The 15,252-nt window shown below is 36.9% G+C and overlaps 3 protein-coding genes and 1 long non-coding RNA gene across 5 annotated transcripts; 3 read left to right on the top strand and 1 right to left on the bottom strand.

Moving 5' to 3' along the window:
- Positions 1 to 919: 919 nt before the first annotated feature.
- Positions 920 to 9,405, top strand: LOC125273104 (B-cell receptor CD22-like). The gene is made up of 12 exons (XM_048198373.1): positions 920 to 1,162; positions 2,946 to 3,203; positions 3,297 to 3,554; positions 3,648 to 3,905; positions 4,034 to 4,115; positions 4,379 to 4,418; positions 4,665 to 4,742; positions 4,815 to 4,898; positions 7,868 to 7,888; positions 7,978 to 8,224; positions 9,000 to 9,236; positions 9,320 to 9,405. Exons 1-12 carry the CDS (start codon positions 922 to 924, stop codon positions 9,403 to 9,405), a joined length of 1,890 nt encoding a protein of 629 aa, XP_048054330.1. The 5' UTR covers positions 920 to 921.
- LOC125271261 (B-cell receptor CD22-like) lies at positions 7,043 to 8,956 on the top strand. The gene is made up of 5 exons (XM_048195329.1): positions 7,043 to 7,072; positions 7,204 to 7,273; positions 7,868 to 8,224; positions 8,323 to 8,571; positions 8,658 to 8,956. The coding sequence occupies exons 1-5, from the start codon at positions 7,058 to 7,060 to the stop codon at positions 8,933 to 8,935; spliced, it is 969 nt and encodes a 322-aa protein (XP_048051286.1). The 5' UTR covers positions 7,043 to 7,057; the 3' UTR covers positions 8,936 to 8,956.
- A 163-nt stretch (positions 9,406 to 9,568) lies between the features above and the next one.
- Positions 9,569 to 10,942, top strand: LOC125271331. Its single transcript, XR_007185569.1, has 3 exons — positions 9,569 to 9,614; positions 10,301 to 10,539; positions 10,625 to 10,942. It is a non-coding gene; the product is annotated as an uncharacterized LOC125271331 (long non-coding RNA).
- Positions 10,943 to 12,154: 1,212 nt separating this feature from the next.
- On the bottom strand, positions 12,155 to 14,686 carry rac1l (Rac family small GTPase 1, like). Of its 2 annotated transcripts, XR_007185546.1 has the most exons (2): positions 13,794 to 14,686; positions 12,155 to 12,543 (listed from the first exon to the last, which is right to left on the bottom strand). XR_007185546.1 is itself a non-coding variant. In XM_048195383.1 (1 exon), the coding sequence occupies exon 1, from the start codon at positions 14,468 to 14,470 to the stop codon at positions 13,892 to 13,894; it is 579 nt and encodes a 192-aa protein (XP_048051340.1). In that variant the 5' UTR covers positions 14,471 to 14,686; the 3' UTR covers positions 13,595 to 13,891. The 2 variants fall into 2 exon arrangements, 1 of the variants encoding a protein (XP_048051340.1); XM_048195383.1 differs by lacking the exon at positions 12,155 to 12,543 and having other exon boundaries at positions 13,595 to 14,686.
- Positions 14,687 to 15,252: the final 566 nt, after the last annotated feature.

Raw genomic sequence — 15,252 nt, 5'->3', positions numbered from 1 at the left:
TGTCAAACTCTTGTCCTTTTTAGAAATGTAGTAGTCTTTTGCTACTTGTTCGTCAGTGTCAGATGATTTATGGGAGGGACTTTCTCATTGTTCAGAGCATTTGATTGGACAAAAATCACTGTAGCACCAGATGTTTTATTTTTGGCTCATGTTCTCAGAAGTGAATGTGTGTATGTTAAATATTTGTCACGTCATATTCCATTATTTATTTATGCAGCGTATTGTTCTTGGCTGATTTCTTTTTTTCTCTCTTCACTCCTCTGTCACTGTACATTTATTTCTGCTTTTCTGCAACACCCTCCATAAAAGATGAAGTAAATGACACTAAAATCATTTATTTACATTTATCACTCGATAGATTCTGAGAAGATTTCATGCAATGAGTCACTGATTTCAAATAATAATAAAGTATTATCATGTTTTCATGGTCCAGTAACTGATAAAACAGTTTGATGAATTCTGTGTTTCAGGGGTTTTTAGTGCTGATTGGGGTGTGAGTTACAGTCCTTCACACATCTGTGCACTAAAGGACTCATCAGTGATAATGAACTGCACTTATACATACCCTACTGGATATCAGATCAAGAAAGTGTTCTGGATCAAAAACCCTGAAAAGGGTGTAGAGTCTCCAGATCTGTCTAATGACCCTGAATACAGTCAGAGGCTTCAGTATCTGGGAGATAAACAGCAGAACTGCACCATGAGACTGAGTCATGTGACACTGAATGATTCACACATGTACTATTTCAGATTCATCACTGATAAACCAAGAGGAAAATGGACTGGTGATCCAGGAGTGTCTCTTACTGTCACAGGTGACTTTGGTGAGGTTTCTCTCTTCTTGTGTGCATTATGTTGAATAATAATCAGTGTATGACGGCAGCACTAGATATAATGTGTGTGTTGTGTTCAGATCTTCAGATGGAGTCTCCTGAGAGAGTGACAGAGGGAGATTCAGTCCGTCTGACATGTAAAAGCAGCTGCACTCTGACTGACAGAGCAACATTCATCTGGTACAGAAACTCACAGCCATTAACTGAGAGAAGAGACAGAAACAATGAACTCCTGCTGCAGTCAGTCAGAAGAGAGGATGCAGGCAGATATAGCTGTGCTGTACACGGACACAATCACATCTCTCCTGCTGTTCAGCTCAATGTCACGTGTGAGTACAGATTGACTTTTTCTCTTTAAAGTTGTCTTTGAAAAGCAAGTGGAGTTTGACACTACATCATGCTAATAAATGATCATGAAGTATCGTGGGAGCTCTTGTGTTATCACTAAAATCTGGAAGAAAAAATAATGTCTCAAGTTCAGCTCTGGGGTGAGAGAGAAATCTATGTAGCAGTTTAGCCAGTTTCTGAGTCATGATACAAACATATTGAAGATATGACATAAAATTTAGTCAGTCAATGTCCTAAAATCTAATCCAAAAAGATTATTTTATCACCCCCTAGTCAGGTCTATGGGCTGAATAAAGCAAACCAGTGTCTCGCTAGTAAAAGTGTGATGGATGACGATTGTAATCAAGGTAAAGACACAAGCACATATCAATATGGTCGAGTGTTTTATAATGGACTCATGGAGGAAGCATGTTTTGGAGGAGTTTGAGAGTGTCAGTGGTTTTTATGTACATTTGAACATCAGTCCAAACAGAGACACAAACACTCGCTCTGACAGAGGAACTGTTCACTGACTGACCTTCAGATCGCTGTAGATCTGTATTAGTCTCTATATGCAGTCAGGTCATGATTGTTGTCTTTTGGGTTCTCCATGTGGTTCTGTTTGGTATCGCACATCAATTTATATTTATAAAAATCTCTAAACAAGTGTAATATTTATTTTTTTCTCACAGTTTTTGCGGTTGCATTATATACATACATTGTGAATTAGGAAAAGTAGAAATTATTTTTAATTTACCTTAAAGCAATCTTGTTTTAATCAAAGTACAGTTTTATGAGAATCATCCAATAATCCAGAACTTGGTAAAACATTTATCTGTATTTCAAATATTTCAAGCCTCTCAAATTCTAGTCTTAATAGTTTTTCCTTGTGTTTAAAGGATTAGCTTTAAAGGGTTAGTTCATCCAAAAATGAAAATAATGTCATTAATTACTCACCCTCATGTTGTTCCACAACCGTAAAACCTTCGTTCATTGTCAGAACACAAATTAAGATATTTTTTATGAAATCCGAGAGGTATCTGACTCGTCCATAGACGGCAATATAAGCAACACTTTCAAGGTCCAGAAAGGTACTAAAGACATCGTTAAAACAGTCATGTGACTGCAGTGGCTCAACCTTAATGTCATGAAATGATGAGAATACTTTTTGTGCACAAAAACAAAACAAAAATAAGGACTTTATTCAACAATCTCTTCTTTTCTGTGTCATTCTCAAATGTTGTTTATGTCCAGTGCTTCCAGGTTCTACGTCCAAACGCTGGCTCATTATTGGCCGGCTCCTGCGTCAGCATCACACGCATGCGTTGTGCTGATCATGTGATCAGCTCTAGCCAATACTAAGCCGGCATTCAGATGTAAACACACTTTCGAGTCACCTGTATAAGAATAATGACAGGGAAGAGAAGAGACTGTTGAATAAAGTCGCACAAAAAGTATTCTTGTCTCTTTGTAACATTAAGGTTGAACCACTGCAGTCACGTCGACTGTTTTAACAATGTCTGAAAGTGTTGATTACATTGCTGTCTATGGACTATGGATTTCATAAAAAATATCTTAATTTGTGTTCTGAAGATGAACGAAGGTCCTACGGGTGTGGAACAACATGAGGGACAGTAATTAATGACAGAATTTTCATTTTTGTGTGAACTAACCCTTTAAATCATACTGGGATAATAACTAACTGCAGCTCTAGCTAGAACATTTTCTACCAGCCGGCCGCCACTGATAAATATGCCACTGATGAATACTACTTTGGATCTGTAGATCCTCCAGTGAATCCTGTGATCTCCATCAGTCCATCTGGTGAAATAGTGTCAGGAGATTCAGTGACTCTGATCTGCAGCAGTGATTCAAACCCTCCTGCTCTGAACTTCAGCTGGTTTAAAGGAGGAACTTTTGTAGGATCTGGAAGAATCTTCAACATCTCAAAGATCAGCTCTGATGACAGTGGAGAATACAAGTGCAGATCCATCAATGAACATGGAGAGAAATACTCTGATACTGTGACTTTAAACGTCATGTGTGAGTTAATGATCATCTGTACATTGTTTAAAATGTTAAAATTCATATTTTTCTAATATTTATTGTAAATATTCATTTTTCTCCTTTTTTTAGATCCTCCCAGGAGCGTCTCAGTGTCCATCAGTCCATCTGGTGAAATAGTGTCAGGAGATTCAGTGACTCTGATCTGCAGCAGTGATTCAAACCCTCCTGCTCTGAACTTCAGCTGGTTTAAAGGAGGAACGTTTGTAGGATCTGGAAGAATCTTCAACATCTCAAAGATCAGCTCTGATGACAGTGGAGAATACAAGTGCAGATCCATCAATGAACATGGAGAGAAATACTCTGATACTGTGACTTTAAACGTCATGTGTGAGTTAATGATCATCTGTACATTGTTTAAAATGTTAAAATTCATATTTTTCTAATATTTATTGTAAATATTCATTTTTCTCCTTTTTTTAGATCCTCCCAGGAGCGTCTCAGTGTCCATCAGTCCATCTGGTGAAATAGTGTCAGGAGATTCAGTGACTCTGATCTGCAGCAGTGATTCAAACCCTCCTGCTCTGAACTTCAGCTGGTTTAAAGGAGGAACGTTTGTAGGATCTGGAAGAATCTTCAGCATCTCAAAGATCAGCTCTGATGACAGTGGAGAATACAAGTGCAGATCCATCAATGAACATGGAGAGAAATACTCTGATGCTGTGACTTTAATCATCATTTGTGAGTTTTATGAATCATATTCTGTATTTTAACCACATACACCTGTTTACTTCCTTATTTGTCATTATATTTTGATCGATCTTTTGTCTGTCCTGTTAAACATTGGTGTGTGTTTTTGTCTATTTCAGCAGTCAGATGTTTCTCATCTGTAGCTGTTGCTGTTGGTGTTTTACTCGGTGGAGCATCAGGTGCTTTTGTTATGTACATTTGGTAAGACATTCCTTCTTATGTGTTACATATATATATATATATATATATATATATATATATATATATATATATATATATATACCTCTCACTCCCTTCTGTCGTTGGGATAAAAGTAAACTCAGCCTAAAATCTGCCTAGCTCACTGTGTTCTTCTATAATACTGCATGTTACTTCTGACAAGAAATGCAACTAAAAAACTCGAGGGTCAGAGTTTAGCTCTAACTTGCCTCAACACACCTGTTTATTCATCTTTCTTCTGACAGTCTTTCTAGAAGAATGAAAAGAAGATCTGCTGTGAAGGAGGTGAGATGATCACAATTATTTACAGTGTTTTTCTGCAGGCAGAGATGTTTCCTACAGCCATTATGAGCCGTTCAGAGATATTAAGAGTAAAAGACACGAGTCTCGAGTCCAAACACCTGATTATTCAGTTCTAGATCCAGTAAACTGATTTCCATCAAGATCCTCTCAACATTACAGTCAGTTCAGTTAGACTATCAGATTTAAACATGAACTCTCAATGTTTGTGTCCTTCTGTCTCTCCTGTAGATCTCTGATCCCGATGAAGACACATATACAGTTCTTGAGCTCAAATCCACGACCTCTGACCCGTACGACACACTCACAGTAAGTGAGACGTCACAGTCAGATGATCCATCACAGATGATCACATGACCGATCTCTCTCTCTTTCACACAGACGGTTCATCCCAGAGCTCCTGAAGACTCCTGCAGGACTCTTGATCCTCAGAGCTTTTCTAAACATGAGAATCCATCAGTGAGTGTCTGAACCTGCAGCTCTTCTCAATATCATCCATCAAACTCTCTTCAGCTCTAGTGTGATTGATTTGTGGATCTTGTGAAAGGTTTATAATGTTGTTGATGAACTTCAGTCAGTCTTTCTTCATACCATTTTATTGTTTAGATCAAAAGTGTTTTGTGATTAATTTGTTTATATATTGTGCTGTTGACCACGTGATACTATTGCAAAAATCAGACTTTCAAAAAAAATGAACACATGTTGTGAGCAAGAAGTTAATGCTGTTAGTTAAACACTCGCAGACATCAACAGTCATCATATGAAACACAACAATGGTGACATGCTTCCTGCTAACATACAAAACACATTCATGGCTCCCAGCATACATTGTAGCATGAATAAATTATGCAGCTGTATTCTTTTACTATTTAGATTTGAATATTTTTTGATTGTCATCATTGTTGAGGTTTGAATGTATGATGATATATTTTCTTGTTCTTGTTGTTTCTCTTTGCTTCAGTGATTCTGCTTCTTAAAAGCAGGTGTTTGGATGTTTCAGGAACATCATACTAACCTTTAAATGGTGTCCTATTAACATTAAGGAAACTGGACATTTTTATGTTCTTGGAAAGTTACAAATCAATGTTCATATTAAGTTGTTAGTAAAAAAAAAAAGTTGAAAGAATGATTCAGGAGCATTATACTAACCTTAAAAAATACTGTTCCAGTAACATCAAGAAAACATTTTAATGTTTCCATAACACAAACTGAACGTTTGGAAAATGTGTTATCTGGGAGGCAGGATTCAGTTCATGGCACTTCTTATTCATTTCTATGGTATTCACAAACAGAGACTGACTGTCGCACAACTCTGAATGAAATCGCCAGTGTAGTGGGATTTTTATTGTTTATCATTTATTCTCTTGATTTAAAATAATGATAAAATAATGCATTGATTCTTGTTTTCTCTCTGTCTTGTGTGGCATTTAAAACAGTTTGCTCAGTGGAAAATTACTGCTTATGCTGTTGTCTTTCAAGAAGCACTTCTGAAACTAACAAAGGAAGTAAGGCTAATGTGTAAATGTGTTTGTCTAGACAGCCTGGAGTTCAATAGGGCATCTGCTAAGTTTTAGACTCCTCTCTTTTCTATTTTTTTCTGACCTGTATATGGTAACCTGTGTTATGATTGGTTTGGGGTAACAAAGAACATTAAGAGGGGTATAAAAGGCAACGCAGTAGGTGTGGTTGTTCTTCTGAACATTGTTCTTGCAAGAATAAAATCAACAAAGACATTTCCTGAGTGTTTGTTTCATTACATTCTCACCACTAAAGGAATAAAGAATTTTTCCACAACACCCCCTTCACCCTCATTCACTATTCCCTACATCACTTCACTAATATAGTTCACTTGAGGGAGTGAATGAAAACGAGAGAGTGAATTCGGACAGAGTGGAAGAGCTGCCGCTTTTACATAGTTTGTGCTTTCTGTTTAATAATCATTTGAATCTTAAACTGGCAGCTCTAGTAGTAAGATGAAAATATTTATCTTGAACTCTGCCATATAAACTAGCATGTATAAACCTTAATTAAACAATTTAATAGTGCCCAATTTAAGGGTATAGGGGACGATTTTGGACACAGCCTCGATGATGTCAAGGCTGTAATGTGATTGGTTATCAAGTCACACATGATTCAAGTTAGTCATTACATTTTTTCCAATGGTAGAGCCACGGATCTTCATATCTCCCAATAATAAGACCATCTCTGGTATAGGCTTTAGACGTTTGTCAGCTCCACCCTAACTTCTGCTGCTGGCCTGAAACTGCTGTCACGTCTAGCACTGCGGTTCAGCAGTTAGACATATCTCATCTCATATGAGCTTGTTCAAACCCTCAAACTACCACCAGAGGTCACCATCTCCTGCTACTGACATCAACCTTGATGAGAGTCACCTGTAAATCACAATCATTCACTTCACAATCATTCATCTTCAACTTCAAGAAAAATATCATAATTTTTCTTTAAGTAGGTTTAGCTTAGTGCTGTTGTTCTTTTGTTTAGGGAGGGAAACAGATATTTCCGTCGCTGGACTTTAATAAACAGTGTTAACCACACAGAGTCCTTCACTGTGAAGCTAAAGTGCTTGAGTTAAAACTGTCAGACATTCGGTTGCTGTTGATCTGATGAGCTTCAACACGGTAAGACAATAATGAAAAATGATAATTATTACTCATAACATGCGTGTGTTAACATGAGAAATGTTAAGAATAGGGTGATATATATATACTTGTTTGAGTGCAATGATGATTATACTAATGCTGTATTATAGATATATTTGATGCTGATGTTGGTCAGAATGGCTCCTGCTCTTCCTCTGATCTTTCTGCTCATGATTCACAGTGAGTCTCTGTTTCATTCACACTAGAAACACTGTTTTATTCAAAGCCTCACAATGAGCACTTTCTTCTGTCTTGTACTATATTTCAGGAACAGGAAGTTAGGGCGAGACATGTCAAACTCTTATCCTTTTTAGAAATGTCCAATAGTCTTTTGCTACTTGTTCGTCATTGTCAGGTGATTTATGGGAGGGACTTTCTTGATTTTCAGAGTATTTCATTTGACAAAAATCACTGTAGCACCAGATGTATTATTTTTTTGCTCATGTTCTCGGAAGTGAATGTGTATATGTTAAATATTTATCATGTCATATCCCATGATTTTGAATTTTGCAGCTTGTTGTTTTTGGCTGATTTCTTGGTTCTCTCTTCACTCCTCTGTCTCTGTACATTTATTTCTGCTTTTCTGAAACACCCTCCATAAAAGATGAAGTAAATCACACTGAGATCATTTATCACTCAATAGATTCTGAGAAGATGAGCTTATATTTCCTGTAAAGAGTTGCTAATTTAAAAAAATAATAAAGTATTGTCATATTTTCATGGTCCAGTAACTGATAAAACAACATGTTCATCTTGATGAATTCTGTGTTTCAGGTGTTTCTAGTGCTGGTTGGGGTGTGAGTTACAGTCCTTCACACATCTGTGCACTAAAGAACTCATCAGTGATAATGAGCTGCACTTATACATACCCTACTGGACATCAGATCAAGAAAGTGTTCTGGACAAAAGTCTTTATAAGAGGTAATAATAAAAATAAAGGTATAGATCCTCCAGATCTGTCTAATGACATTGAATACAGTCAGAGGCTTCAGTATCTGGGAGATAAACAGCAGAACTGCACCATCAGACTGAGTCATGTGACACTGAAGGATTCACACATGTACTATTTCAGATTCATCACTGATAAAGACAAATGGACTGGTAAAACAGGAGTGACTCTTTCTGTCACAGGTGACTTTCATGAGGTTTCTCTCTTCTTCTGTGCATTATGTTGAATAATAATCAGTGTATGACAGCAGCACTAGATATAATGTGTGTGTTGTGTTCAGATCTTCAGGTGGAGTCTCCTGAGAGAGTGACAGAGGGAGATTCAGTCCGTCTGACATGTAAAAGCAGCTGCACTCTGACTGACAGAGCAACATTCATCTGGTACAGAAACTCACAGCCATTAACTGAGAGAAGAGACAGAAACAATGAACTCCTGCTGCAGTCAGTCAGAAGAGAGGATGCAGGCAGATATAGCTGTGCTGTACACGGACACAATCACATCTCTCCTGCTGTTCAGCTCAATGTCACGTGTGAGTACAGATTAATTTGTTCTTTTAAAAACTGGAGATCGTGTTTGAATGAGATTATTTAAGGATTTATTTTTTGTCCCTTTTAGATCCTCCAAAGAAAGCCTTGGTGTCCATCAGTCCATCTGGTGAAACAGTGTCAGGAGATTCAGTGACTCTGATCTGTAGCAGTGATTCAAACCCTCCTGCAGAAATCAGCTGGTTTAAAGGAGGAACATTTGTAGGATCTGGAAGAATCTACAACATCTCAAAGATCAGCTCTGATGACAGTGGAGAATACAAGTGCAGATCCATCAATGAACATGGAGAGAAATACTCTGATGCTGTGACTTTAAACGTCATGTGTGAGTTAATGATGGTTCAGTAACTGTGGTAACCATCAATTTAATGGTTAAACAATCATTAATTTACACTTTTGTTGTCTGGTTTAGATCCTCCCAGGAACGTCTCCATCATTCAGTCTGGTCAGATTTGGGCAGGAGATTCAGTGTCTCTGATCTGCAGCAGTGATTCAAACCCTCCTGCTCTGAACTTCAGCTGGTTTAAGGAGAATGAAAGCTCAGCTGTTGGATCTGGACAGAGTTTCAGTGCACTACAGAGTGGACGCTTCTACTGTCAGGCTCACAATCAACATGGATCTCAGAGATCAGACGCTGTAACTGTCACAGGTGAAGCTTTTATTAACACACTCCTGTATCTTCACATCATTCATCAGTTTGGAGAGTTAATCATGATGATCTTCCTCTTTCAGTTCATCATGGTGCTGGTAGGAATGTGATTGTGATCGCAGCGACATCTGGAGGATTATTCTTCATCATCATCATCATCATAATGTGAGCTCAATATAAAACCTAGAGCGGTAGTATAAATTCACCTTTGGTCTAATGTGGAAGAAAATGGCTTATTAGTGTTTGATTATTAGTAATCTTTTAAAAACAGCATTCATATTTTCTCTTAAATTAATATTTGTCCATACTGTTAATGTCTGTCATTATAGCAGAAAGAAACGAAGGAGAGATAAAACTGAAGATCTCACAGTGAAACAGGTAAATCATTCAGACACACACAACTTTACAGAAGCAGAAAATCAATTGATCAGCTGTTATCTGTGTTTCAGACTGTAACTGAACAGACTGATGGGAAACTAACATTATCAAAGTCTTTATTAACATAAATGAATAAATAAAACTGAAGAAAACATGTTTACTAAGTTTTATTTGATTTAATTCAAATACAGATATATTTACTGTTTTAATAGATTTGTTGGACTAATTGCATAACAATTAACATACAGTGTGATTAGGGCTGGGCGATATATCGCATGCAATTGTCATGCGTATTTCGTCAGTAAAGCCGGTTCCCTGATTACCGCTAAATCGCCATCACCTGCTTTCAAATGGAGCACCATTTAATAGCCAGAGCCGTAGTTCACTGACAAGCTACGCAATATCGCGTTCATTATCGAAGGCGATTCATCATGAACGCGATATTGCGTGGCTTGTCAGTGATCTACGGCTCTGGAGAGTTCAGTGATCTACGGCTCTACGACTTCATTTACTCATTCTGTCCTATTCTTCTCCACTCCATGTGTGAATCAATGAAACGTACCTTTTACATCACTACACTGATGTGATTTGATTTGATGTGGTACTTGGTCTGAAAAGTTTGAGACCTGTCGCTGTAGAAAAGCCGCACCTATTTTGTCTTAATCACTTATTTTCTTGTGTTTCAGAATGATCTCTATTCTGACGCGTCACAGAGAGTTTCAGTCCATGACGAGCCTCTTTCTGAACCGGATTCAGCCAATGATGCTCCAAAGAGATTCAGAGGAAAAACTCCTGAATCCAGAGATACTGAGGAGATCCAGTACGCAACTGTCCATCATCACAGAAAGAAAGAGACAAAGAGAGAAGAGGAGAATGAAAACCAGTACGACAATATAAGAGTTCATCAGCCTGATGCTGCCGTGAGGTGAGTAAAAAACATCTTAACCAGCACAGATCATATAATCTGAGCTGTAACATTGTTGTTCTCCTGTTTGTTTTGTGTTTTTTAGGCAATCAGCTGTTGAAACTGTGGAAGACGCATCAGTGATCTACAGCAGCGTCAAATGAGAGACAGACCGTCATGAAGCCTGTGCTCAATCGTTAAATGAAAGATTGTTTGATAATTGTATATTTGTGAAATAATTTACCCATTGGTTCATACCACAACCAACATGTTCAACATCCACATTAAGTAAGACTCATTTGTTCTCTTTGACTCTGTGTGAAAGAATGATGGTCATTATGTGCTGGATTGGTGTAGTCTGTTTCTTATTTGTTTTAGGGGTTTTTTTTGTTTTGTTTTGTGTGTGTGTGTGTGTGTGTGTGTGTGTGTGTGTGTGTGTGTGTGTGTGTCTGTCTGTCTGTCTGTGTGTGTGTGTGTGTGTGTGTGTGTGTGTGTGTGTGTTTAATCGTCATTGCTTTTTTTAACACTTTTTTTAAGTTTGTTTGAATTGAATCTATTAGTACAGAGTTTATTGTTATTCAGTATTTTTGGTCTTCAGTTTGGGGTGAGAGTAGAAATCAGAGAAGTGATATCTGCACAACTTATCAATATTCTAATGCATTAAGTATTTTTATTTTATGTAATATTATATTTCATAAAGAGTTTCCTCTGCGTGTGTTACTATATGTGTGTTTTTACAACTATGGCTAATGCTTTAATAAACTGCTGATTAACCTTCCAGCTATTTAATCTGTGGTGTCTCTGATCTGTTGGTTACACAGCACTGTTAGGACCTCTAGTGGTTGATTTGTGAATTAATGTTCATTGATACGTCATTTAGTTACCATAAGGGTTGAACTCTGCTACGCACAAGCTTTGAGAAACATGAGAGGTCTGTCTTGAAAGGCTAGTCAAAAAACAACAATTATAAAAGAGCTTGTAAGTTTATAATGGGGAAATAAATCAATTAAATACAGTAAAGCTGTTTTATTGGCAATATTAATAATTTTGTTGTTTCTTTTACATGTGTAGTACACATACCATAAGGTGCAGTGCTTTGACTCTGTGTGAAGAGCCAAAGTAAGTTGCACTTTATTTACACTGTAAAACTGTGATGCAAAAAGAAAACAGACAAATTCAGTAACATACCGTTATCCATTAAAACAGTAATATACCATAGAAAACAATGCATTCTGAGTAACATTTGTTATTTCAATAAAGTAGCCCACTGCAACATAACTCTGAATTCTCAGTGTTCAGAATCAATGGAGACTGTGTCCTAAATCACAGCCTCATTCACTATTCCATACATTAGTTTACTAATATAGTCCACTTGACAGCGTGAATTCAGACACTGATGAACACCTGCTGTTAACAAGCAGAATCACTGAAGGAAAGAGAAACAACAAGAACAGAAAAAAGAAAAACACAATAACTACAATAGACTGGAGATAAAAGACATTAAATCTCTGAAGATCTGATTAAACAACTCCACAAACAGCATTACCAGCTTCACTTATTACTAACCAGACTGACTTTATTTCTGTCACACGTCTACAGAAGTTATCGAGAATTAACAGAGGTTTAGATGCTGATGTTCTATTAAAGACAATGGTTTTGTTTGAAGTCACCATTGTGGTCTTATTAATATAATAAAAAACCTGATTCATTTAGAAGACACAGACCCAGGTCTGCATGCATGTGTGCGATATTGGTCTCTGTGCATGAGAAGGTCAAATCTCCCCCTAGTAGATGTGCTTCTGCAAAGTAGGAAAACGGTGAACAAGTATAATTCAAGTATACAACAGCTACATACCTTGCAAAAAAATATGTCACCCATATATGGGAAATTGCTGTGCATGAAACTCCTTTTATTGGAGGAAGAACAATGGTTATAAATCTTATTAATACCTGGTGAGGGTCTTTACTTACAACTTACAGCCTTAATGCAGTGTCATCTCTATTTTATTTGTTGTCACTTGATTCCTGCAAGCAGAATATGGAGACAATATGTGCATGTTTATTTACAGTAATCGTTTTCTACTACATTTTAGACCTCTTTCAATTCCTGCAGTCATGGACAAACTGGAATTATCAGGGAATGTTAAAAGTTGGATCCCTAGGTCTAGAAATGCCATATTAATTACATTTCTATGAATATGTATGAATGTTTCTATCTATACACAATTCATAAAAATTTCTTTGTGAGTGCAAACTCAGTAAAATTATTACACACACACACACACAGACTACTGTTCATTCGTTTGTGGTCAGTGTTTTTTTTTACACAAATTAACAAATTAATATCTTTATTCAGCAAGGATGCATTAAACAGATCAAACGTGATAGTAAAGACGTTTGTAACGTTACAAAAAAAAATCTTTTTCAAAATAAATGCTGTTCTTCAAAATTTATGTTCATCATAGAATCAACACTACATCACAGTTTTAACACAACCATTTTCAACATTGATAAATATACATACATATATATAAAACTGCCACAGATGGACACTGATCACCATAATGGTGACAGTAATAATAATAATTTTCAATTTTCAGAATCTAAATCTCTGTTAAAACTGGCTAGGCCCCATATAGATAGCCCAGCTGCAACCCAATGTCTAAATGAAACCTCTGGCTCCATCTAGTGACAAATGAGTTAAATTCAGTTATTTTTTGTTTTTGTTTTTTTTTGTTTTATTGAGAGGGCCCCTATTTGGCATGGTGGCTCATTGGGAAGTACTGTCGCCTCACAGAAAGAATATGAATATATATATACACTCTCTTTCAGAAACACTGTTTTATGTTGCAGCTCATGTAACATCATTGCATAAGAACAAGCATTATCTATCTATATACATTGTTGCAAACTATATATAATGCATTTAACTGAAATACTGTCCATTCTGCAAACCCAACAGGCCTGACTCAATGTGTTTATTTAACACTGTTCTTATGTGTGTGAGTGTGTTGTTCATTTCTTACCAAATAAAATACCTCCACAATTTTACATGAGTAATAAAGATTAAGGAGTGTATGTTTAATTCATTTATTTTTTGCACACCATGTGCATGTTATGCACTGTGTCTTTAAGATCAACCCATTATTTTCATATAAATAATATTTGGACAACTTGAAAGCAATGGGTGTTTGATCAAACTAACATAACCAATGGGTTTGTCATTAAAGCATATATTCCACCTGTAAATCAATGCATATTCACACAATACATACAATATGTTTTATTTCCTGAACACTCTCATAGTTTCTTCTTCCCATCATCCCTGCCTCTCAGGTGAGCTCAGATTACAGCTGGTGTGTGTTCAGTCAGTTCAGAGCAATAAACACTTTCTCTTTCTTTTCTTCACTGGACCCCGGTATAGAACCGCATGAATGACTTCATCGAACACTTTCTTAATGCCCGTCTGTTTTAAGGCTGAGCACTCCAGGTAATTCACAGCTCCTATTTCTTGGGTCATATCCAGACCTTCAGCATAGGTGATGGGGGTCAGTTTCATCTTTTTCAGCCTTTCAACGGTGTCCTTGTCATCTCTCAGATCAAGTTTAGTCCCAATGAGAATTATTGGAGTGTTGGGGCAAAAATGTCTGACCTCTGGAAACCATTTTTCACGGACCTTCCCAAACGAGTCTGGATTCACAAGAGAGAAACAGATCAAAACCACATCCGTCTGAGGGTACTGAAGTGGTCGAAGCCTGTCGTATTCCTCTGCCCCTGATGTATCCCACAGTGCCAGTTTCACTGGATTCCCATCGACCGTCTCATTGGCAGAGTAATTCTCAAACACAGTGGGGACAAACACCTCTGGAAAAGCCCCGGTGGTGTAGCTCATCAGGAGGCATGTTTTTCCCACAGCCCCTTCCCCGACAATCACACACTTTATGTCCTGCATCTGTGTTCACTTATCATGCTATCCTGTTAGCTTTATCTGCGAAATTAATCAATAAAAGCTGATCTCACAATTCAACACACAGCGATTCCAGACAGAAAAGAAGTACAGTCGATGAAAGGAAAATGTGAAGTTTCGATTTGAAGTTAACTTACCTGATCGACTGCATTCCAACATGTTTGTTGCTGTTCCAGTTAAACAACCACTCCTCCAAACTCTCAGATGTTAAAGGAATAGTTCACCCAAAAATGACCTTTCCAACATGATTACATAATGCGTGGCGCATCACAAAGCAGTGCAAGATAAATATATATCTAAATATATTAAAAAAAAATAAATAAATATATATATATATATATATATATATATATATAATGGTTTTCTATGAGCTGAAAGGGAGGCATGACTCCTGCTGTAACTTTACCTGCGGGTGTCACTGTTGGGCAGTGTTCCTTTAGAAATATGAGTGACTTGTGATCTTTTTAATGTCGTAATTTGTAATATTTGTATTGTTTTATACACAGTAAAATCCACAGAGTTAAATCAACTCTGCTCAGAGTACATTTGGTCCCTCTCTAAATAGTGTTAAAATAACACTGAAGCAGAGTTAAAGTTAATGAGATAATTAAGCAATTAATAAGGCTGTGACTGAAGTCAGTTGTAGTTCTTGTGTTTCTCTTTTCTTCAGTGATTCTGCTTGTTAACAGCAGGTGTTCATCACGAATGCATAATAATCACTTAATGAGATAATTAAGGAATTAATTAACTTTAACTCTGCTTCAGTG

This window comes from Megalobrama amblycephala, linkage group LG7, assembly GCF_018812025.1.
Source record: "Megalobrama amblycephala isolate DHTTF-2021 linkage group LG7, ASM1881202v1, whole genome shotgun sequence".
NCBI lineage: Eukaryota > Metazoa > Chordata > Actinopteri > Cypriniformes > Xenocyprididae > Megalobrama > Megalobrama amblycephala.
This window is presented reverse-complemented; position numbering and strand designations above follow the sequence as displayed.